Genomic DNA, 24624 nt, shown 5'->3' on the forward strand with positions numbered 1-24624 from the left:
AAAAGGCTTTCGTCTTGCCACTCTACCCCATAGCCCAGACATATGAGAATACAGGAGATTGTTGTCACACGTACCACACAGCCAGTACTTGCCAGACATTCCTACAGCTCCTTTAATGTTGCTGTAGGCCTCTTGGTAGCCTCCCAGATCAGTTTTCTTCTCATATTTTCATCAATTTTGGAGAGACGTTCTTGGTAATGTTACTGTTGTGCCATATTTTCTCCACTTGATGATGTCTTCACTGTGTTCCATGGTATATCTAATGCCTTGGAAATTCTTTTGTACCCTTCTCCTGACTGATACCGTTTAACAATGATTCCTCTGATGCTTTGGAAGCTCTCTGTGGACCATGGCTTTTGCTGTGGGATGCAACTAAGAACATTTCAGGAAAGACCAACTAGAGCAGCTGAACTTTAATTGGGGTTAATCAGAGGCACTTTAAGGCCCCATGCACACGGCCGTGGAACCGCGGCCTGGATCCCTCCTGAGAGCAGGAGCGCACGGCGTCACTGGTTGCTATGACGCCGTGCGCTCCCTGCTGCCGGCACAGTACAGTAATACACTAGGATAGATCATACCAGTGTATTACTGTATTGTGGCGGCAGCAGGGAGCGCACGGCGTCATAGCAACCAGTGACGCCGTGCGCTCCTGCTCTCAGGAGGGATCCAGGCCGCGGTTCCACGGCCCGCACACGGCCGTGTGCATGGGGCCTAAATGATGGCAGGGGTATGCTGACTCCTATTTAACATGATTTTGAATGTGATTGCTTAATTCTAAGCACAGCTACATCCCCACTTATAAGAGGGCGTGCACACTTATGCAACCACATTATTGTTGTTTTCTTCCCTCCACCTAAAAGATTTCAGTTTGTTTTTCAATTGAGTTGTACAGTTTATAGGTCACATTAAAGGTGGAAAAAGCTCTGAAATTATTAATCTTTGTCTCATTTTTGTACAGCACAGAAACCTGACATTTTAACAGGGGTGTGTAGACTTTTTATATCCACTGTACCTATGTGTTGTTTATGCATATGGATTTCAGGGTCGCATTACCATTCATACTTACGGTACGCTTCCCTCCCGACAATCTGCGGCATCAGGCTATCTAATACACCCTTTACAGCCCATACTATCTACCCAGGGCTGTATATGTTTACCCTGGCATTAGGTCCATTCAGTTGCTATCTGATGTCCATGATGCCCATGCGAACACTGCCTTTTAAGCAGTTGTCCAGCAGGCAATTTTTGTTTCCAATATGCTTGAAATGTGAAATCATTGGACTTGCCTGATCTGGCGCAAATTCTGGCTGTCGGACGGATAAAACCTGCCATTTATGTTGGAAATGAGCCAGATCACCGCCGGACTTCATTGCAGTCAATGCCAATCCGGCAGTGGAGTACAGAATCCGGCAGGCTGTTCTGGCACATGAACAGAGATGTGTATGAGGCCATACTAATACAGTAGCATGCAAAAGTTTGGGCACCCGTGGTCAAAATTACTGTTATTGTGAACAGTTAAGCAAGTTGAAGATGAAATGATCTCCAAAAGGTTTAAATTTGCAGATGAAACACACTTTTCAACATTTTAAGCAATATCAGTGAATTATTTTGGTTTTGTGCAATTTTAGAGTACGGGAACTCAAGGATATTTGAGCGTTCAGATCACTTTGACCGAGATTTCAGAAATTCAAGAGGACCTTTCACCGATCCTGACATTACCATATAGGGTAATGGTAGGGTAGGGCATATTGATGGCATGTGATATTGCTTTTTATTTTTTCTATGTGCTGCTCCGTTCCCCCGCTGTGCCCCTCGTTCTGGTTTCCGCCTGGTATGTAAATACATAGCTTAGGTACAGGGAGGAGGAGACAGCCGTGTTACTCAAGGGCAGTATCCTTCTCCCTGGCTGTGACACTTTCTGCTCCGATTAGTTTTCCGTATAGAACGAGCTGTCCCATTGAAGTGAAGTTAAAATGGACTCTTTGGCCACAATGAGCAAAGGTATGTTTGGAGAAAAAAAAGGGCACATAATTTAATAAAAAAGAACACCTCTTCAACTATTAAGTATGGGGATGTATCAATCATCCTTTAGGGCTGTGTGGATTCAATAAAATTCCAGCAAATTTTGTAAGCAAACATAGCACCAACTGTAAAAACGCTGAAGTTGAAAAGAGGATGGCTTCTACAAATGGATAATGATACTAAACACACCTCATAATCCACAATACACTAGCTCAAAAGGTGCAAGCTGAAAATTTTACCATGGCCCTCACAGTCTCCCGATCTGAACATCATTGAAAACCTGTGGCTTGACCTCAAAAGTGCTGTGCTTGCAAGACGGCCTAGGAATCTCACAGAACTTGAACACTTTTGCAAGGAAGAATGGGTGAAAATCCCTCAAGCAAGATTTGAAAGTCTCTTGGCTGGCACAAAAAGCATTTAGAAGCTGTGACACTCGCCAAAGGGGGTGCTAGTAGGTACTAACCATACAAGGTGTCTAAAGTTTTGCTTTGGGTCCTTTTCCTTTTTTGTTATTTTGAAAATGTAAAAGATGAAAACCAAAAATAGTTATTTCTTAAAATGCTAAAAGAATCTGTCACCTTTTAACTTTCTGCCTTTTGGAGATCATTTAATTTTCAACTTGTAACAGTAATTTTGACCAGGGGGGCAGAAACTTTTCCATGCTTCTGTATACTTTATTGCTAAAAAGTCCAGCCCTTTACTTCCTGCTTGTTCTTGACCCAGAAGAGTTTCTTGTGTCTGCGCATGGACAGTGCTGTGTGTGAAGAAGGCTCATTGACTGTATCATTTCATTATGTATGCCAACCCCTTCTCATCACTCCAGTACAGAGAAGGGGATTGACTTAGGGCTCTTTCACACCTGCGTTATAGTCTTCCGGCATAGAGTTCCGTCGTCGGGGCTCTATGCCGGAAGAATACTGATCAGGATTTTCCTAATGCATTCTGAATGGACAGTCCGTCCTTCAGGATGCATCAGGATGTCTTCCGTTCCGGAACGGAACGTTTTTTGGCCGCAGCAAATAGCGCAGCATGCTGCGCTTTTTGCTCCGGCCAAAAATCCGGAACACTTGCCGCAAGGCCGGATCCGGAATGAATGCCCATTGAAAGGCATTGATCCGGATCCGGCCTTAAGCTAAACGTCGTTTCGGCACATTGCCGGATGCGACGTTTAGCTTTTTCTCAATGGTTACCATGGCTGCCGGGACGCTAAGGTCCTGGCAGCCCTGGTAAAGTGCAGTGGGGAGCGGGGAGCAGTATACTTACCATCCGTGCGGCTCCCGGGGCGCTCCAGAGTGACGTCAGGGCGCCCCAATCGCATGGATCACGTGATCGCATGGACACGTCATCCATGCGCATGGGGCGCTCTGACGTCATTCTGGAGCGCCCCGGGAGCCGCACGGATGGTAATTATGCTGCTCCCCCGCTCCCCACTACTACTATGGCAACCAGGACTTTAATAGCGTCCTGGGTGCCATAGTAACACTGAAAGCATTTTGAAGACGGATCCGTCTTCAAATGCTTTCAGTACACTTGCGTTTTTCCGGATCCGGCGTGTAATTCCGGCAAGTGGAGTACACGCCGGATCCGGACAACGCAAGTGTGAAAGAGGCCTTAGCTGTTGAAATTAGCCAGGCAGCCATCCCTTTCACCCACAACAGTGGTCATGCAGGAAACTCTCTCTTCTGCTGGAGGAGATGGAAGTGGAGGTGCCTTAATTAGGGACTGGGGCTGACAGCAGGAGATCGGTGGGCCTTTGAGCAATAAAATATATTAGCACGTCCAATCATTTTACATTTAGGCACAATGTCACTCATTTTTTCTCCTGCTGGGCAACCCCTTTATTGAGTATTAAGATTTATTTACATTAGCAGTTATGTGTGTAGTACTACAGCACTATTTATGTACCGTGAATGGCAGCATTTTTTATGGTGCCAATAGAGGGGTTCTTCGGATATATTGCTTATTCAGTGCGTGATAATATCCTGGGGAAAAAAAATCTTTTGCATAGTGTGGGGATTCGCTCTGGTGGACAGGGTATGCGGACACCGCACAGAGGCAAATTACCAGTTCCTAAATCAAACTTCCGTGTTTATTCACACATAAGGCAAAAACAAAACATCACTTTACAGTCTTGGTGTTAGTTCACATACACTGGAAAGTCCACATAGCAAAAATCACCTTGTTGGCAGTTCTATCTCCAGCAGTTCATAGCAGGCTTTAGGGGGCCTGTTTCCATAAACAAGGGTTTCAGCCCTCCAGCACAGCACAAGCCTCAGATCCCAGCACACACAAACACACACACACACACACCTTGCTGTTGAGCCCAGCTGTCTTTTTTAAGGACAGCTAGGTTCTGCCAAAACCTGGACCGGCACTTAAAATCCAGTCCAGTGTTTGACCCCACCTGGCTGCAAATCAGCTCAGCAGCGCACGCTGGGAGGAAAATACCTGTTTTCCCAGACCATAACCTTCACTGTATCACATACCCCCCCTTTGTTCAACCCTGAGGGGGTGAACAGTTGCCAGACAATGTGCTCGGGACAGGGCATCCGCATTTTCCTGTAACTGGCCTGCCCTGTGTTCCACTTTAAATTTAAAGTTCTGTAGGGAAAGGAACCGAGTGACCCAGGCATTTCTGTTTTTGGCCTGGAACATGAAAAAAGTGTAGCAGCACAACGGAAAAAGAGGTAAATACCGTTCCTTATTGTGGTGGAGCCTGCCGTGTCGGGAGTCAGTCCTAAACTCTCCCCCAAACTTAGGTGCACTTGTAAAGGAACCGCAGCACTCTCCAGTCTTGAATTTCCAAAGGTTTATTCACCAACACAATGCGACGTTTCGACCTGTGTGGTCTTTTTCAAGTCTTTAAACGAGCCATCTCCCACCACGCAGTCCAAAATTCGTGTCACCACTGGAAAAAAATGATTTGCTTGGTGAATCCATTGTAGACTACCACATAAAACCACAAATGTAAAGGAATGTTCATATGTGGTACCGTGTGCACGCTACCAATGGCTTGAAAAAGACCACACAGGTCGAAACGTCGCACTGTGTTGGTGAATAAACCTTTGGAAATTCAAGACTGGAGAGTGCTGCAGTTCCTTTACAAGTGCATCTGTTTTTGGCCTGGCTCATCCACTTGAGAGGGGAGTGGTCGGTCACCATGCAGAATTTTCTCCCCAACAAATAATACCGGAGAGACTCGAGTGCCCACTTGATAGCCAAGCACTCTCTCTCCACTATACTGTACCTGGTCTTGGCTGGGGTGAGCTTACTGCTGAGGAAGACAACGGGGAGGAGATCCTCCTCGTTTACTTCCTGGGACAGTACAGCACTGAGGCCTACTTCAGAGGCATCCGTCTGTACTATAGATTCCCGCTTGAAGTTGAAAACCGGGGACCCACACAAGGCGGACTTCAAAGCAGAGAACACCTCTTCTGCCCGATCATCCCAGTGAACCATCACGGTGTTATGTCCCTTCAAGAGCCCTATCGTAGCAAAGTGGGGGACAAACCTCATGTAATAGCCCACCATCCCCAGGAATGTCTTTACTTGCCTAGAGGTGACAGGTCGGGGACATTTCCGTATCGCCTCTATTTTGTTTACTTGGGGTTTGATGACTCCGTGCTCAATGGCATACCCTGGGTATCTAGTCTCCTCTAACCCTATTGCCCATTTCTTTGGGTTAGCTGTTAGTCCAGCCTTCTGAAGGGAGTCCACTACGGCCTGTACTTGTCACGATCAGTGTGGGGGAAAATCTCCACACTAAACACAGGAAAGAAGGGGAACAGTAACTGGGCCTGGAAACTAGGGAAGAAATAGGTCACCTCCTAAACAACCCTAACACGGACCCTAACTACCTATCAATATGAATAGACCTTGAAGGTAGGAATTTATATGCAGGATACCTAGGCCCTTATATCCCTATAAGGCCCTGGAATGAAGTTAGGACCAGAGACAATCCATTCCTCCCCAGATGGACGAATGGAAGTCTCTGTCTCAGGCCGAGATACAAACAACAGGGAATATTACAAACACAAAACAAAAAGAACAGACAAGACTTATCTGAAAGTAGAAAATTGTCAACTCCAGAAGCACCACAGAGTACAACCAACCAGCTAGTTAGAAGGCAGGAAGAAAATCTATAAACCGCACCTCCAAGAGTAAAAAGCTGCTACTTATGGGAAAGGTAGTTTACCAACAAGCAACACCTGAAGCAAGAGGTGTGGCATTCACCATAACACAGACGCAATAAGATCCACAGTGAACTTGTCAATTTAATCCACGAGTTGCCAGTCTCTCCGATCTTCTGGTACCTGCCACGGAAACGTCCATGACAGTGCCCCCCCTTCTATGGGTGACCTCCGGTTACCCAGGACAGACCGTATCCGGGTGAGATCTATGAAAGGCGTTTACTAAACGATTGGTATTAACGTCGGATGCAGGCACCCACATCCTCTACTCCAGTCCATAACCTCTCCAGTGGACAAGATATTGAAGGGATCCACGGAGAACTCGAGAGTCAACTATTTTTGCGATCTCGAATTCCAAATAACCGTCCACCATGAGCGGAGCGGATGGCAAGGAAGATGGCTGTAAAGGTTCCACATATTTTTTCAACAAAGACCTATGGAACAAATTATGAATTTTCAGGGCCTGTGGAAGCTCAGGACGAAAACCTACAGGATTAATAATGGCCGTGATCTTATATGGGCCGATAAACCTTGGCCCTAACTTCCAGGAAGGTACCTTCAACTTATTGTTTCTTGTGAACAGCCACACAGATTTGCCCACACTTAGATCCGGACCATTCATATGTTTCCTGACGGCCAGATGTTGCCCATATTTTTCAAGTTATTTAGAATTTTTCGCCATATTGATGACAATGATGACAAAAAACGTTCTTCCTCAGGGATACCAGAAGTATTAGAACCAGAAAATGGGCCAAACTGCGGGTGTAATCCATCGGCCCCAAAAAACAGCGACTCACCAGTGGATTCCTGTCTACGATTGTTTATGGCAAACTCTGCCAAAGACAAAAAGGAAGACCACTCCTCCTGGTTCTCAGATGCCAAACATCTCAGGTCTCCAGACTATGATTAGTGCGCTCCGTCTGTCCGTTCAACTGAGGTTGAAAAGCCGAAGAAATGGACAGTTGAATTCCCAGATGAGTACAGAACGTCCCACGATCTGAGACCACCTCAGAGGGAATGACATGAAGTTTCACAATGTTGTCAACAAATGCCTGTGCAAGGGTTTTAGCATTACTGTAGGTAGGCCTGGTAATGCAATAAAATTTACCATTTTACTAAAGCGATTACCATCAGAATAACTGTCTTTCCTGAAGAATTAGGTAGATCAGTAATAAAGTCCATGGATACATGAGTCCATGGTCTGGATGGAATGGTTAATGGAATTAAAGATCGCACACATAGTCCATCACACACTTACGTCACCCCAACCACCAGAATCTACTAGATATAAGGTTGGCAGTGGACCTACTCCCAGGATGTATTGTAAGAACCATACAATGATGTTCCTCCAACACCTTGTGATGCAATTCCGGTGGCACAAATAGTTTCCTAGAGGTACACGAATCTGGTACGTCTCCCTGAGCTTCTAACCTCTTCACCTCAAGGTCAGGGTAAAGAGCGGATATCACCACCCCTTTAGACAGTATGGGAAAATCGCCACCCCCAGGGAAACTACGTGACAGGGCGTCCGCCTCAACATTCTTAATCCCAGGATGATAGGTGACAGTGAAATTGAATCTGGTGAAAAACAGGGCCCATCTGGCTTGTCTTGGGTTCAGTCGTTTCACTGACTCCAGATACGCCATATTTTTCAGTGAATATCGTGATTGGTTGAATCGCCATTCCTCAAAAGCCAATTTAATGGCCAGCAACTCTGTTACCCACATCATAATTTCTCAGCAGGGGATAGTTTTTTTTCGAGAGAAATGCACATGGTCGCCATTTACCAGGTGATGGGCCCTGTGACAAAACTGCTCCTACCCCCACCTCGGAAGCTCCACTTCCACAATAAACTGTTGTGACACATCTGGCTGCTCCAATATGGGAACAGAAGAGAAGCACTCCAAATCGGAGCATACAGAGACATCTGTTACTTTCTTAGTCATGTTCGTTAAGGGTTTTACTATTGTCAAATAATTCTTAATACATTTTTGGTAATAGTTGGTGAATCCTAAAAAACGCATAAGAGCTTTCCGATTTTCGGGTCGATCCCAGTCAAATACAGCACGGACTTTCTCGGGATCCATTCGAAAACCCAAAGATGACAGCAGGTAGCCCAAGAACTGCACCTCGTGTACCGCATAAACACATTTCTCTGATTTTGCGAACAATTTATTATCCCTTAGAATCTGTAACACCTGTCTGACACGATTCTGATGTGTTTCCATGTCAGGAGAATAAATAATAATTTTATCCAAATACATGATCACAAACCTCCCCACCAGGTGATGAAAGATGTAATTCACAAAATGTTGGAAGACCGCCGGGGCATTGGTCAACCCGAAAGGCATGACCAGGTTCTCAAAGTGACCCTCAGGAGTATTAAAAGCTGTCTTCCATTCATCTGCTTCCTTGATCCTAACCAGATTATATGCCCCCCTTAAGTCCAACTTGGAGAACACCTTGGCACCAATAATCTGGTTAAGCAAATCGGGAATCAAAGGAAAAGGGTAAGGATAACGGATAGTAATGTGATTGAGTTCACAAAAATCCAGACATGGCCGAAGACCTCCATCTTCTTTTTTTTTTTTTTTTTTTTTTACAAAAAAGAACCCTGAAGCCACTGGAGACTTGGAAAGTCTTATATGCCCTTTCTTCAAGCTCTCGGCAATATATTCTATCATGGCCTGCCTTTCAGGGTCAGAAAGATTATGCAACCTCGATTTAGGCAATTTAGCCCCGGGAATAAGATTGACAGGGCAATCATATTCCCGATGGGAGGGTAAATTCTGACATCCACTCTCAAAAAACACACTCTGATATAAAAGAGGGTACAGCCTTAGTAGTAACCACAGAAAAGGTTGTATTGAGACAATTTTAAATGCACTAGTCCCCCCCAATCCAGAATCTGCCTAGCTTGCCAATCGATTATTAGGATTATAGGATTATGCTTGGCAAGCCACTGTAAACCTAGAACCATAGGTGCAGGGAGACCTTCCAAGACAAAACACGAGATAACTTAATGATTAAAGTCCCACTCCTAATCTGATATCATGCAAAACTTGCGACAAGCACCTCTGAGTACGAGGGGCAGAATCAATAGCAAATAAAGGAATGTCTATTTTTTTTTTATGTACTTGGTGATAACCTGTGCATGTGGACAAACTGAGCATCAATCAGGTTCACCCTGGCCCCGCTGTCGAAAAATACTTCAATGTCCCAAGTTTTTTACTCTAGGGCCACCTCGGCAGTCAGGAGAAATCGGGTACTACCAGCAAAGGACAAATGCACATTCTCTGACTCCCCACTCACACCTCTGATAGCCAGATGGTATTTAGACGCCCCTTTTTGTTTCTCTTTTTGCCGTTGAATGCTTGGACATACAGTTGCAAGAAAAAGTATGTGAACCCTTTGGAATGATATGGATTTCTGCACAAATTGGTCATAAAATGTGATCTGATCTTCATCTAAGTCACAACAATAGACAATCACAGTCTGCTTAAACTAATAACACACAAATAATTAAATGTTACCATGTTTTTATTGAACACACCATGTAAACATTCACAGTGCAGGTGGAAAAAGTATGTGAACCCCTAGACTAATGACATATCCAAGAGCTAATTGGAGTGAGGTGTCAGCCAACTGGAGTCCATTCAATGAGATGAGATTGGAGTTGCTGGTTACAGCTGCCTTGCCCTATAAAAAACACACCAGTTTTGGGTTTGCTTTTCACAAGAAGCATTGCCTGATGTGAATGATACCTCGTAAAAAAGAGCTCTCAGAAGACCTACAATTAAGAATTGTTGACTTGCATATAGCTGGAAAGGGTTATAAAAGTATCTCAAAAAGCCTTGCTGTTCATCAGTCCACTGTAAGACAAGCTGTCTATAAATGAAGAAAGTTCAGCACTGCTGCTACTACTCTCCCTAGGAGTGGCCGTCCTGTAAAGATGAATGCAAGAGCACAGCGCAGACTGCTCAATGAGGCGAAGAAGAATCCTAGAGTGTCAGCTAAAGACTTACAAAAGTCTCTGGCATATGCTAACATTCCTGTTAGCGAATATGTAAAACACTAAACAAGAATGGATTTCATGGGAGGATACCACAGAGGAAGCCACTGCTGTCCAAAAAAAACATTGCTGCACGTTTACAGTTTGCACAAGAGCACCTGGATGTTCCACAGCAGTACTGGCAAAATATTCTGTGGACAGATGAAACCAAAGTTGAGTTGTTTGGAAGAAACACACAACACTATGTGTGGAGAAAAAGAGGCACAGCACACCAACATCAAAACCTAATCACAACTGTGAAGTATGGTGGTCGGGGTATCATGGTTTTGGGGCTGCTTTGCTGCGTCAGCGCCTGGACGGATTGCTATCATGGAAGGAAATCAAGACATTTTGCAGGAGAACTTAAGGCCATCTGCCCATCAGCTGAATTTCAATAGAAGATGCGTGTTGCAACAGGACAACAACCCAAAGCATAGAAGAATGGCTTAAACAGAAGAAAATACGCCTTCTGGAGTGGCCCAGTCAGAGTCCTGACCTCAACCCGATTGAGATGCTGTGGCATGACCTCAAGAAAGCGATTCACACCAGACATCCCAAGAATATTGCTCAACTGAAACAGCTCTGTAAAGAGAAATGGTCAAGAATTACTACTGACCCTTGTGCACGTCTGATCAGCAACTACAGGAAACGTTTGGTTGAAGTTATTGCTGCCAAAGGAGGTTCAATCAGTTATTAAATCCAAGGGTTCACATACTTTTTCCACCTGCACTGTGAATGTTTACATGGTGTGTTCAATAAAAACATGGTAACATTTAATTATTTGTGTGTTATTAGTTTAAGCAGACTGTGATTGTCTATTGTTGTGACTTAGATGAAGATCAGATCACATTTTATGACCAATTTGTGCAGAAATCCATATAATTCCAAAGGGTTCACATACTTTTTCTTGCAACTGTATAGTGACAAAATGTCCCCTTTGACCGCAGAAAAACATGCTCCCTGCTTGCCACTCCTGGAGTCGCTCCCCGTAATTGCATGTGTTCATCCTCAGTTATAAGCTCAGGAGTCTCTTCACCCAAAGAGTCAAAGGAATAATAGAACGTCCTGAGAGAGTGGGTCCTTAGATCTCTCTTAGGCATCTATCAATACATACAGCCAAAGACATAGTGGCTTCCAAAGACTCAGGATGCTCATAAAAGGCCAAAGAATCCTTCAGCCTCTCAGTTAATCCCTGAAAAAACTAGCTACGGAGAGCTGGATCGTTCCACTCGGTATCCGTAGCCCTAAATTCGGAACAATAGATCTCTGCCGAACGCTCTCCCTGACGCATGCCGCGTAATTTTGTCTCGGCCAGGGAGATTCCTCATAGATGAGACCTAAAGCTCCGAAAAATGCATCTACTGATCGGAGAAACTGTGATCCTGTCGGCAGAGAAAAAGCCCAAGACTGGGCGTCCCCTCTAAGCAACAAAATAATCACACCCACTCTCTGGCTCTCTGCCCCAGATGAGTGTAGACGCAACTTAAAGTACCATTTGCAAGCTTACCCGAGAATCTATCAGGGAGATCAACTTTAGGTTCTGGACAGGTCAAGTAACCACTACTAGGATCAGCCAACAGTGGTCTCTGCATCTGTGAGACGGTCGTGCGGAGGTCATCCACCTCCAGAGACAACCCCTGTAGCTGTCAGTTCAGTGCAGCGATAACATCCATGGCTGAACGGATACAACAAAATGACGGTTTATTTGGCGGTTTATAATGTCACGATCAGTGTGGGGGAAAAACTCCACGCTAAACACAGGAGGGAAGGGGGAACAGTAACTGGGCCTGGAAACTAGGGAAGAAACAGGTCACCTCCTAAACAACCCTAATACGGACCCTAGCTACCTATCAATGTGAATAGACTTTGAAAGTAGGAATATTCATATGCAGGATACCTAGGCCCTTATATCCCTATAAGGCCCTGGAATGAGGTTAGGACCAGAGACAACCCATTCCTCCCCAGATGGACGAATGGAAGTCTCTGTCTCAGGCCCAGATACAAACAACAGGGGATATAACAAACACAAAACAATAAGAACAGACAAGACTTATCTGAAAGTAGAAAATTGGCAACTCCAGAAGCACCACAGAGTACAACCGACCAGCTAGTTAGAAGGCAGGAAGAAAATCTATAAACCGCACCTCCAAGAGTAAGAAGCTGCTACTTATAGGAAAGGTGTGACACCTGAAGCAAGGCGTGTGGCATTCACCAAAACTTGTCAATTTAACCCACGAGTAGCCAGTCTTTCCAATCTCCTGGTACCTGCCACGGGAATGTCCGTGACAGTACTTTGGGATTGTGACTTTCCCAGTCGGTACTGTGAATGACAATATCATCCAGGTAAGCCGAAGAGTACCGCCATTGTGGACGAAGAACAATGTCTATTGGACATTGAAAAGTGGCGGGGGCGCCATGCAGACCAAATTGTAACACTTAATACTGATACAGCCCCTCAGGCATGATGAAGGCAGTTTTCTCTTTGGCCGCCTCCGTTAAGGACACCTGCCAGTACCCTTTTCATGAGGTCCCAAACAGAAAAATGCTGTGCTTGTCCTAACTTCTCGATTAGATCATCCACCCGGGGCATGGGATATGCATTGAATTTAGATATCTCGTTCAGCTTACGAAAATCGTTACCAAACTGCAACATCTCGTCCAGCTTGGGTATTAAGACTATAGGACTAGCCCGCATTTCCTCCAAGATGGCTTTTTGCCGAGCCTCGGGTACCCGGTATGGCTTTAACTGGACTTTTGATTGAGGCTCAGTGACAATGTCATGATGGATTGCGGAAGTGCGCCCACGGAGGTCCGAGAACACATCCGTGTTCCGACTAACAAACTCCTTGACCTCCTGAGCCTGTTTAGAGGAGAGGCTGTCAGAAATTTTTACTTTTGGCAACTGCTTTCCTTGTATCAGACATGATGGCTGGAACCTCTTCCACTAGAAAACCCTGCAGCACAACCTGGCACAAGTGATCTAGAGATTCTGGGGTACCTGTTGCACACAGCCTCCTGGCATATAGAGACTGACGGTAGCCATAGTTAGTGTCCAGGGGCTCAATGTCCATGGCCATGTAAGGGTGCGTACTCTGCACCCTTACATGGCCATGCTCCTGACACCTCCAGCAGAATATCGGAACCAGGTCCGCAGTGGGTACATCTTGGGTGGGTTTTATCGTCTCAAACCTCCGGGCCTGGGGTGGAGATTTCTGAGGTTTGACTGGCTCCCTCCCGACAGAACCCCCATTTAGATTCCTGCTAGCCTTGTAGCGTTCCACCAGGTCCACCATATCAAGGGCATTGTCAGGTGACACCTGTCCGATCCAGTGCTGTAGAGGGGGTGGCCAAGCCCTCCAGAACATATCAGCTAACAGAGGATCCAGCATAGCAGTGGGGCTCAGCACTCTAGGCTGTAGCCACTTTTGCAAGAGGTGAAGTAAGTTATAATACTGGGGTCTCACGGGCTCAGCCGGGTTGAACCTCCACTGATGCACCTGCTGGGCCCGGACCAACACATTCACCCCCAGTCTTGCCAGAATCTCACCTTTGACTTTCTGGTAGTCTACCACTTGATCGCTGGGAATCGAATGCCAGGAACGGAGCGACAACCTCAGCCCACTGATCTTGGGGTAGCTTCTCCCTTGTGGCCAACTTCTTGTACATCGCCAGGTAGGTTTCAATGTCATCTGAGGGTGTCATCTTGGGGATCGCCGTACGGACCGCTTTCCGGACATCATGGACACTCTGTGACACTCCTGCTGTCTGTAAAGCCATCACATGTTGTAACAGCAGCTTGTTTGTTTCTTGCTGGTGTTGGTTAGCCTCCACGAGAGCTTTCATTACAGCCTCCATTTTGTCACGTGACACAGGTTTGAATTTAGCTGGTTTAATCCAGGACATCCAGCCTCAGATCCCAGCACACACACACCTTGCTGCTGAGCCCAGCTGCCTTTTAAGGACAGCTAGGTGCTGCCAAAACCTGGACCGGCACTTAAAATCCAGTCCGGTGTTTGACCACACCTGGCTGCAAATCAGCCTAGCAGCACACGCTAGAAGGAAAATACCTGTTTTCCCAGACCATACCTTTCACTGTGTCACAGTAGTATTTACTTGTCCCTCATTTTGTCTATGGGGCTATTTGCTTTGCACTCGCACACGCTGTGGGCTTTTCCGCCAAGTTCCCAACCAGATGTGGCCACTTCTTTTTCTGGCCAAGTGCTTATTAGACAAAATGACCAGAGAATCCCTTTAAAAATGTGTATTGTATGGCAGCATCATTTATGTGCACAGTATATGATGACACTAAGTTTTACAGATATACTTTAAATTGTACTTCAAGGCTTTTGTTTGTGCTTATGCATTTGTTAAAGGTCCCATATATTATTTTTAATAAACTTTTAAACTTTTTTTTCTCAGATATGACTGGTTCCAAACAGATTCTACAGTGACTTTGGTTATCTATACCAAGAAAAAGGTAAGATAATATAGCAACAACTGTCATAATTCCCATTTAAGGGTCCAAAATTCCCTGTTCCTTGTACCATCGCTATCTTTTTGCCGACATCCTGTAAGAGATGGCATTCATTGAGCCTGTGCATTAGCCTCTGCAAGTGACCCACTTCTCCTGACGCGAGTCTTTAAAGTTAAAAAACTTTAGCCATAATTGAAATAGGGGCTCCTAGGTCAATGACAACTTGCTTGCCGTAACAGCCAGGTTTGCCAACTGTTCAGAAATTTCTGGACAATCCGTAAAAAAATGCCTGTGTCTGTGAAAAAATAGATGTGTCGTGACTTTTTGGAAGGCTGGTGGTACTTGACAAAGTTATTTTGGTGGTAATTATCGGCATTTTACAGCTCACAGTAAATTCTGGTAATGAGTTCTTGTTAGTGTTGTTCGAGCACCACAGTGCTCGGGTGCTCGAGTAGAGCACCTCGGGATGCTCGGGTGCTCTACTGAGCACCCGAGCACAGTAGCAGTCAATGGGAGAACCCGAGCATTAAACCAGGCAACCCCTTTATCTGAAGAGGGGAGGGTGTCTGGTTCACATGAAAAGGTCAGAAATTTATGGAAACACCACTGAAATAGTTTGGGAACAGCATGGGGGAGGATGTCTGGATGCATCTTGGATTCACAGGTCGCTGCTGGGAACGGTGTTACAGACTGATAAAAAATACGCACCAAACCAAAGATAAAATCGATTTTAGACGGAGGAAAAATTGTTAGGAAACATTTCCTGTGTATTTACTTGTATATAAAGTGCAAGTGCTGCTACAAATTGCAAGGAAGAGGCATTCCGATACAACCTGTATATCACATAAAGGAGGGCCTCATTCACATTGTGGTACAAATGTTTCAGGTAGTGTGACTCCTACACTCATGAAGCCTATGCACTAAGGGAAAGGGCTTTCAAAAATTACAAGGAACTGGCACTCCAATATACCCTTAATAACACATAAAGGAGGGCATCATACACACCCTTGAAAAATTATGATAGCTGGCCTGCTGGTGACCCTCAAAAACATTAGGATCAAGGGCCTGCTGGTGACTCTCTAAAACATTAGGGGTGAGGGCCTGCTGCCGAGCTGACCATCTAAAACATTAGGGGTGAGGGCCTGCTGCCGAGCTGACCATCTAAAAAATGTTGTGGGCGAGAGCCTGCTGCCGAGCTGTCCATTAAAAAAAAATAGGTGGGCCTGCTGCCGAGCTAACCATCTATAACATTATGGGTGAGGGCCTGCTGCCGAGCTGACCATCTAAAAACATTTTGTGGTTGAGGGCCGGCTGCCGAGCTGACCGTCAAAAAATTTAGGGTTGAGGGTCTGCTGCTGAGCTGACCCTCTAAAACATTATGGGTGAGGGCCCGCTGCTGAGCTGACCCTCTAAAAGATTAGGAGCGAGGGCAGCCTAATAAGCATGTTGATATGATGGAGCAGGAGGACAAGAAAAGGGAGATTGAACCATATACCCTTTTTAGTGGTGGAAGGGGTGCATGGGAATACAGTCTATTCAGTACCTCATAAAAGCCACATTTAGAATGCCTTTATGCTCAGCCGCCTTCCTCTGGTGGAGTAGAGAAATCAGGGGCAATCCAGGCCTTGTTCATTTTTATAAGAGTCAACCAGTCAGCATTTTCAGTTGACAGGTGGGTGCGCTCATCAGTTATTATGCCCCCAGCAGCACTAAATACACGCTCTGACAAAACGCTGGCGGCGGGACAGTCCAGCACCTCCAAGGCGTAGAGCACCAGTTCATGCCACGTGTCCAGCTTGGAAACCCAATAGTTGAAAGGCACACAGGGATCACTGAGGACGCTGACACGGTCTGCTACATACTCCTTCACCATCTTCCAAAATGGTTCCCTCAAGTTGAGGGTGCTGGCGGGGTGTCATAAAACTGTCCCAGGCCTTGGGACAGTTTTATGCTGCCCTGCCTCTGTTGGAGCTGCTGTGTGTTCCCCTCGTCTCCCCTCCTTGGTTGGCCAAGAAACTACGTACTCTGCAGCCAGACTTGTCAGCTGAACATTTTTGGAGCAATTTTTCCACAAGGACCTTCTGGTGTTGCACCATTTTGCTCGCCCTCTCCACCGCAGGAATGAGAGATGAGAAGTTCTCTTTGTAGCGGAAGTCGATAAGGGTGAACAACCAGTAATCGGTGTTGGCCAACATGCGTACAACGCAAGGGTCACGGGAAAGGCAGCCTAACATGAAGTCAGCCATGTGTGCCAGAGTCCCAACAGACAAGACTTCGCTGTCTTCATCAGAAGGATGACTCTCCTCATCTCCTCTTCCTCTTCTACCCATCCACACTGAACAGATGGAATAAAACTTCCATGGGTACTGCCCTCTGTAGCGGAGGCAACCATCTCCTGCTCCTCCTCATCCTCATCATCCAAATCGTGAACTGAGGGTGGTCTGGCTGTGTACTTTCTTCCCCCATTTCCACCTCTTCTACATGCAAAGTGTCCACCTTAAAGGGGTTGTCCGGGTTCAGAGCTGAACCCGGACATACCCTTATTTTCACCCAGACAGCCCCCCTGAGGCTAGCATCGGAGCATCTCATGCTCCGATGCGCTCCCGTGCCCTGCGCTAAATCACGCAGGGCACTGGCTTTTTTGTTTTCAATAACACACTGCCGGGTGGTAACTACCGCCTGGCAGTGTTCGGTGACGTCACCGGCTCTGAGGGCGGGCTTTAGCTCTGCCCTAGCCGTTTTACTGGCTAGGGCAGAGCTAAATCCCTCCCATCAGTGCCGGTGATGTCACTGGGGTTCCTGTCAGCCCCATGGAGAGCCCCGATACGTCACCGGAACTCCTAAAAATGCCTTTGCCCTGCGCAATTTAGCGCAGGACAAAGGATAGCATCGGAGCATGTACTGCTCCGATGCTCTTGTCAGGGGGGCTGTCGGGGTGAAAATGGAGGGATGTCCCGGTTCAGCTCTGAACTCGGTCAACCCCTTTAATTGTCAGCGTTTGAGTAGACACAGAAGTGGGATGGTTATGCTGATAATAGCGTTATCACCGCTCACCATCTGTGTTGATTCTTCAAAGTTGCGTAAAACTTCAGAGGTCAGACATCAATGCCCACTCCTCACTTGTGAAGAGCGGAAGCTGACTGGAAAGGCGACAACCATGTTGCAGCTGGTGTTCCACTACTGCCCTCTGCTGCTCACAACTCTTGGCCAACATGTGGAACGTGGAGTTCCAGCGCGTGCTTAAGTCGCACAACAGTCGGTGAGCTGGAAATTGCAAGCGCTACTGCAGTGTTGCCAGACCGGCGGAAGCTGTCGATGACTTGCAGAAATAGGCACACATGCAGCGCACCTTCACCAGTAGCTCAGGCAAATTGGGGTAGGTTGTTAGAAACTGCTGAACACTAGGTTGAACATGTGGGCTAGGCATGGTATGTGTGTGAGCTTGCCGAGCTCCAAAGCCGCCACCAAGTTACAGCCATCATCAGACTCAACCAGGCCTGGTTGTAGGTTGAGTGGTGAGAGCCACAGCTCAGTGTGGTCCCTTATCTCCTGCCACAGCTCTGCGGCTGTGTGCTGTTTGTCACCTAAGCAGATTAGTTTAAGCTCATCCTGTTGCCGCTTCCTCACTGCAGTGCTACCCTGCTTCCAGCTACTGACTGATGTATGACTGGTTCTGAAAGATGATAATTCAGAGGTGGAAGTAGAGGAGGAGGCGGAGGAGGAGGAGAAGTGGGGGTTGCAGCCACTAACGTAGGTGGTGGTGGAAACCCTGATGGAATTAGGGCTTGCAATCCTTGGCGTCGGTAGCACCTGTGCCATCCCAGGATACGACTCGCTCCTGGCCTGCACAACGTTTACCTAGTGTGCCATCAAGGAAATGTAGCGTCCCTGGCCAAAAGCACTTGTTAATGTGTCAGTCGTTAAGTGGACCTTCCCAATAATATGCGTTGGTCAGGGCAGGGGTATGTTACGGGACCCATGCTGGTGTAAGGCTGGGACTGCACACCATGAAAAATACTGGCGGCCTGGGACAGAGTACCGCAGGACAGCCGCCGCCATCAGGCTGCGGAAAGCCTCAGTGTCCACAAGCCTAAATGGCAACATTTCCATGGCCAGAAATTTGGAAAGGTGTGCATTTAGTGCTATGGTCTGTGGGTGGATGGCTGGGTATTTGCACTTTCGTTCAAAGGCCTGGTGTATAGACATCTGTACGCTGGGCTGGGACACAGAAGTGCATGCGCTAGCTGATGGTGCTTGCGAAGGTCCAGGTTCATGGCGGGGGGCATCCGGGCCTGAGTCTTGGACAGGGAATTGGCCAGCATGTAACACAGGGGAAGAGGAGGCAGTGTTGTGACCCGCAGTCACTGGTTGTTGACCCAGGCGTTCGGCCCACCTATTAGGGTGCTTTGATGCCATGTGGCGGATCATGCTGGTGGTGTTGAGGTTGCTAGTGTTCACCCCCCTGCTCATTTTGGTATGGCACAGGTCTCAAATAACAATTCTTTTGTCGTCCGCACTTTCCTCAAAAAAGCGCCAGACTGTGGAACACCTACCTCTTGGCAAGGGAGATTGCCGCAAGGGGGTGCTCCAGGGAAGAGTTGCGGGCCTGTTTGGTGTGGCCCGCCTTCTCCCTTTTGCCACCCAACTACCTCTTCCAGCCTGTTGCTGAGATGCGGATTCCTCCCCCTCTGTACTGCTGTCCTTGCTCGGCTTGTCACCTTCCCAGGTTGGGTCAGTGACTTTATCGTCCAGCACCTCTTCTTCCACTTCCTCACTCTGGTCATTCTCCTGACTTGTTGAACTAGCAACAACCTCAGTTATTGACAACTGTGTCTTATCCTCATCATGAACCTCTTGAGACACCTTGGCAACTGTGTCTCATCATCATCATCATCCACCTCGTGAAACACTAATTGCCGTTCCCCACCGTCATCTTCTTCTGACTGTAGATGCTCCAGAGTTTGGGAATTAGGGCACAAGATCTCCTCATGTCCCTTTTCAAGCGGGCTTGGCGAGAGGCCCAAATTAAGAAATGGCTATGAAAACAGCTCCTCAGTATATCAGAGTGTGGGATCACTTGTATGCCAAGACTCTCCATGGTGGGTGGAAGGGGTATCAGGGTGAGGATTCTGTTGACCAGTCTCCTGGATACGGAGACTGGACTTTGTGGAAGACAGGGTGGTGCTTAACCGACTGAAAGCATTATCTGCTGCAATCCAACTGACCACCTGGTCACACTGGTGTGACTTTGAGAGTTGTGTCCTGCACCGCCCTGCAAACTGGGAAATGAAGCTAGGTATCGTGGATGTGTGTTTCTTGTGCTCTGGCAGCAGGCACAGTTTCACCGCGCCTAGGGCCACGGCCTCTGTGTGCACCATCAGCAGCACGACCACTTCCCTTTCCCTTACTGCTCGCCTTGCGCATATTAAATAGTATATATGCTTGCAAGTATGTCACACGTACAGTAGCGCAGGTTTTGTAAGTGTGTGCGCAAATAAAGTACGCAGCATGTCATAGATATTTTTAGGATGCGCACACGTTAAACAGGAGGTATAGAGCAAGTAATGTTGCTGTCACCACCGCCTAATAAAAAATTACACTGAATGAATGTTACTGATATTTAGGATGCACAAACGCTATACAGGGGGTATAGCACAAGTAATGTCGCTGTCACCAGCACCTAATAAAAAATTACACTGAAAGAATTTCACTAATATTTAGGATGCACAAACGTTAAACAGGAGGTATAGCGCAAGTAATGTCGCTGTCACCAGCGGCTAATAAAAAATTACACTGAATGAATGTCACTGATATTTGAGATAGGCAAACGTTATACAGGAGGTATAGCGCAAGTAATGTCACTGTCCGCAGAGGACACCGTCTACAGAAAAAGTACACTGAATGTCAAAGATATTTTTAGGCTGCGCTTATGTTACACAGCAGATGTAACGCAGATAATGTCACTGCCACCAGCAGCGAAAAATTTTAACTGAATGTCACTGATACTTCAGATACGCAAACGTTATACAGGAGATGTAGCGCTGGTAATGTAACTGTCCGCAGCGGACGCCGTCTACGGAAAAATGTCACTGTCACAGATATTTTTAGGCTGCGCACATGTTAGACAGGAGATGTAGCGCAGATAATGTCGCTGTTTGCAGCGGCCAAACAATTGCAACCTTTTTAGCGCAGGTTGCGATAAAAATATATATTGCTGCCACACACAATAGTCCTTAAAAGGACTTTTGGGTCTATAACAAGTATAAAAACTAAAATATTGCTATTTTAATCCCTACACTCTCTCTCTCACTTCTGCTGCAGCTCTCCCTGACTAATACTGAGCCGAACATGTGTCATCGGGTGCTATACAGCATGGCTACGGCATTACAGTGAATGGCAGTACTTACCAGCAAGTTTATTGCTTGCGTAGCAGCCAACAAACATGCGGGAGGAGACTCGAGCATTGCTCTCGATCACACGCAGTATTCGGCCGAACACCGCGATGTGCCGAGCATTACAATGCTCGAGCCAACCTAGTGTGTAGCCGAGCATGCTCGCCCAACACTATTTCTTATCAGTATATAGAGCTATAGTTATGTAATACTTATAATCTTTATCATTCATTATAGTTTTGTAATTTGTCCATAATTTGGGGATAAGTTGTCCAGACAAAATATAAATTCTGGTTGGCAACCCTCGTAACAGCTGATCTTAACTATTTTCCTTTTTTTTTTTTTTTTTTTTTTTTTTTTTTTTGGTCCAGGCCTTCTCTACCTTCTCTTTAGCAGCTCTTTTCTTTTCCTTACTGTATGAACTGTCATGTTAAATATATAGTTATTTACTTGCAATTAATTCCAAGGCTCTGTACATTTGAAAGGGGTTATAAATACAAAATAAAAAACAAATCAAGTCCAATGAGCATGAACTTAGTAATAGACTGGTACAGAGGGGGAGAGGACACAGCCCGCGAGAGCATACAATCTACAAGGGAAGGGGGGGAACACAGTAGGTGAGGGTGAAAGCTGCTCATCTGGCTGTGTGGTGGTGAAATGCTCATTTTAGGTAGTAGGCTTTCCTGAAGAGGGGGGTTTTCAGGTTGCCTTTGAAAGTTTGGATGTTGGAGGAGAACATGATGTGCTGGGGTAACGAGTTCCAGAGTAGGGGAGTAGACAATTGTGTGAAGAACAGACAAGAGGAGAACAAAGAAGAAGGTGTTGGCAGGATTTGAGATTATGTGTGGAGATGTGTCTGGAAAGCAGGTAAGAGATGTAAGGAGGGGACCGACTGTAGATGGCCTTTTATTTAGTTGTTAGTATTTTAAAGAATGTGTCATCAAAAAATGACCTGTTGTTTAAAGGGTTTCTGTCACCCCAATTTTCGCTATTAAACAGGCTGACATTATAGATGTGAAAATGTCACCTGAATTTAACTCAGCATTTTATTTTAAGTATGCCCCTGTTTTTGTGTAATTTTTACTTTTATTATATGCAAATGAGCCTCTAGGAGTGGCGGGGGGCAGGGGGGGGGGGCGGCGTTGCACCTGCTCCTAGAGGCTCAGTTCGCCCACCTCATTTCCACGCCCTTCTGTCTTGATTGACAGGGCCAGGGCAGCGTTGGTTCTGTCTGCCGTGTAAAGCTCGCGCCTGCTCCGTCCCGTTCAGTATTTGGAGCAGGTGCAGTGAGAAAGCCGTCAGCCTATATATACAGTAGGAAAGTAGTGTCCCCTCCTGACCATTGTGTCTATGGACCTTGGAGCTGCCGTAAAGCAATTTCTTTAATGCTTTGTAAATGCTATTAAGAACATCTCGGACAGGATTGCAAGCCCCATAATCATGTTCAGGAGATAGAATAAAAAAATCTGTAATCCGAAAATAAAATCAGATTAGAAAAAAGGATAAGTGTTACTATCTGGTTTTAAAATTGTTGGTGACACATTTCCTTTGAACTGAATTTGTTGAGCAAAGGGGAGCCAGTGAAGGGATCGGCAGAGGAGAAACAAGGGGAGAGGTGGATTAACCAGGCAGCAGAGTTAAGAATAGATTGGAGGGTTGCGAGAGTACTAAATGGGAGGCCACAGAGGAGAATGTTGCAGCAGTCCAGGTGGGAGATGATTAGGGCATGCATTAGCCTTTTAGTTGACTCTGGGTTGAGGTAGGAGCGAATACAAAAGATGTTCTTGAGTTGCAAGTGGCAGGTAGAGGTAAGGGTATGGGTGTTACTGGGGAAAGTATGGTGCTGCTAACTGTAATGGATAGGACTGATAGGGGTGCTGAGTGGCATGGGGGAAAGATGATGAATTCAGGTTTCACCATGTTGAGATTTAGGAAGCGAGAGGAAAGGAATAAAGTGATAGCCGGCAGACATGCTGGGATTCTGGATAGCAGGGAAGTGACATCTGGGCGAGAGCATTAGAGTTCAATGTCATCAGCATGGAGGTGTTATTGGAAGCCATAGGACTCTATGAGCTCTCCCAGGCTGAATATTACCAATAAATCATGTGTATAAGTGCCGTCAATTCCCAGTGTGCCTTTTCCTTTATATATTCTCATTAAGATGACGTCAGCAATGAGTAAATACCAGAAGCGTTTGAGACTATGCGGTTGGGGTATTTTGTTCTGCAGTATTTCAGAATAAGGCTGCTTACACATGGCCGTGTGTGGTCGTTGAAATGTAGAAGTGGGGTTGCGTGGGGACGCTAAAAAGGACCACAGAGAGGCGCCAGAATCCCTAGTATCTAGGATTGAGATGGTATATAACCCAAAGGTAGCAGCTTATGTTGTTAGGTATACATAAGTGGAGTTGCAGGACTTACACACTCACCAGGTGTTGTTGTTCTTAGGATTAGTTAATATATGGTAGACAAATAGTAAAAGCAATGGTAGGCAAATATAAAATCAAGATATAAAATCAAAATTTTATTGACTCACTTCACCCAGGAGGGTGGGATAAAACTCAAGACACCCACATCACATCTCCTGCGCCTGGATCGCCAGTAGAGTCTCAGAAACGAACAAAGATCACTCACGAGTCCTTGTTCTTTCTTTTATTCTTTTATTCAAAAGCCAGGCCCTAACAACCTAAGCTGTATACCTAACAACATAAGCTGCTACCTTTGGGTTATATACCATCTCAATCCTAGATACTAGAGATTCTGGCAACTCTCTGTGGTCCTTTTTAGAGTCCCCACGCAACCCCACTTCTTTCTTTCCAATAACCCACCTTGAGGGCATCAGGGTGGGTTGAGACCATTGGCAGCCTGCCCTTCTCCGTTCCACTATCGTCAATTTACATTTTTTTCCAATATTCAGGTAAAATTGAAGTACATTTATTCTGCCCCACCTTTGGCGCCCTGCAAAGTTATCCCTGGACCATCGTTCTGAAGGCCCAGTGACTAACCCTCTTTTTTCTTTTTCTGTCTCTGACGTCCATGAAATGTGGCAGCTTATGCGAGCTGAACTCACTGCTTCATAGTGAGTGATCTGTGGTGCTGTGAGTTCTGCTCACATGAGCTGTGGTCAGTCTAGGAAATGAGGCTGTCACACGGCCTACACACCACCATGTGAAAGCAGCCTAAGCAGTGGGATCAGAGCTACAGAACAGATGTGTTTATACATGGCATTCAATTATATATTTTTTTCAAGAATTGCCTTGTTGTGAATTACATTTTGGGCCCATTCTCACAACAGTATATTTCTGTCCGCATCTGTTCCGCAGTTTTGTGGAACAGGTGCCGACCCATTCATTTCAATGGGGCCGCAAAAGAGGCGGACAGCAGAATGTGTGCTGTAAGCATCTGTGTTTCTATTCTGTGACCCCGCAGAAATTGAAAAAAAATCAATAATTGTGGACAAAAATAGGCATTACTATACAGGAGAAAGATGATCCAC

The 24624-nt window shown here is 46.1% G+C and overlaps 1 protein-coding gene across 2 annotated transcripts in view; it reads left to right on the top strand.

The window, feature by feature from the left end:
- Window positions 1-24624, top strand: part of LOC122936092 (cytochrome b5 reductase 4) — a 356825-nt gene that overhangs the window by 142819 nt on the left and 189382 nt on the right. For both annotated transcript variants that reach the window (XM_044292106.1, XM_044292107.1), the window contains exon 7: window positions 14683-14740. In XM_044292106.1, the coding sequence (XP_044148041.1) occupies window positions 14683-14740 (58 nt within the window). The remainder of the gene's footprint in view (window positions 1-14682; window positions 14741-24624) is intronic.

The sequence above is a fragment of the Bufo gargarizans genome, chromosome 4 (assembly GCF_014858855.1).
Source record: "Bufo gargarizans isolate SCDJY-AF-19 chromosome 4, ASM1485885v1, whole genome shotgun sequence".
In the NCBI taxonomy this organism is placed as follows: Eukaryota; Metazoa; Chordata; class Amphibia; order Anura; family Bufonidae; genus Bufo; species Bufo gargarizans.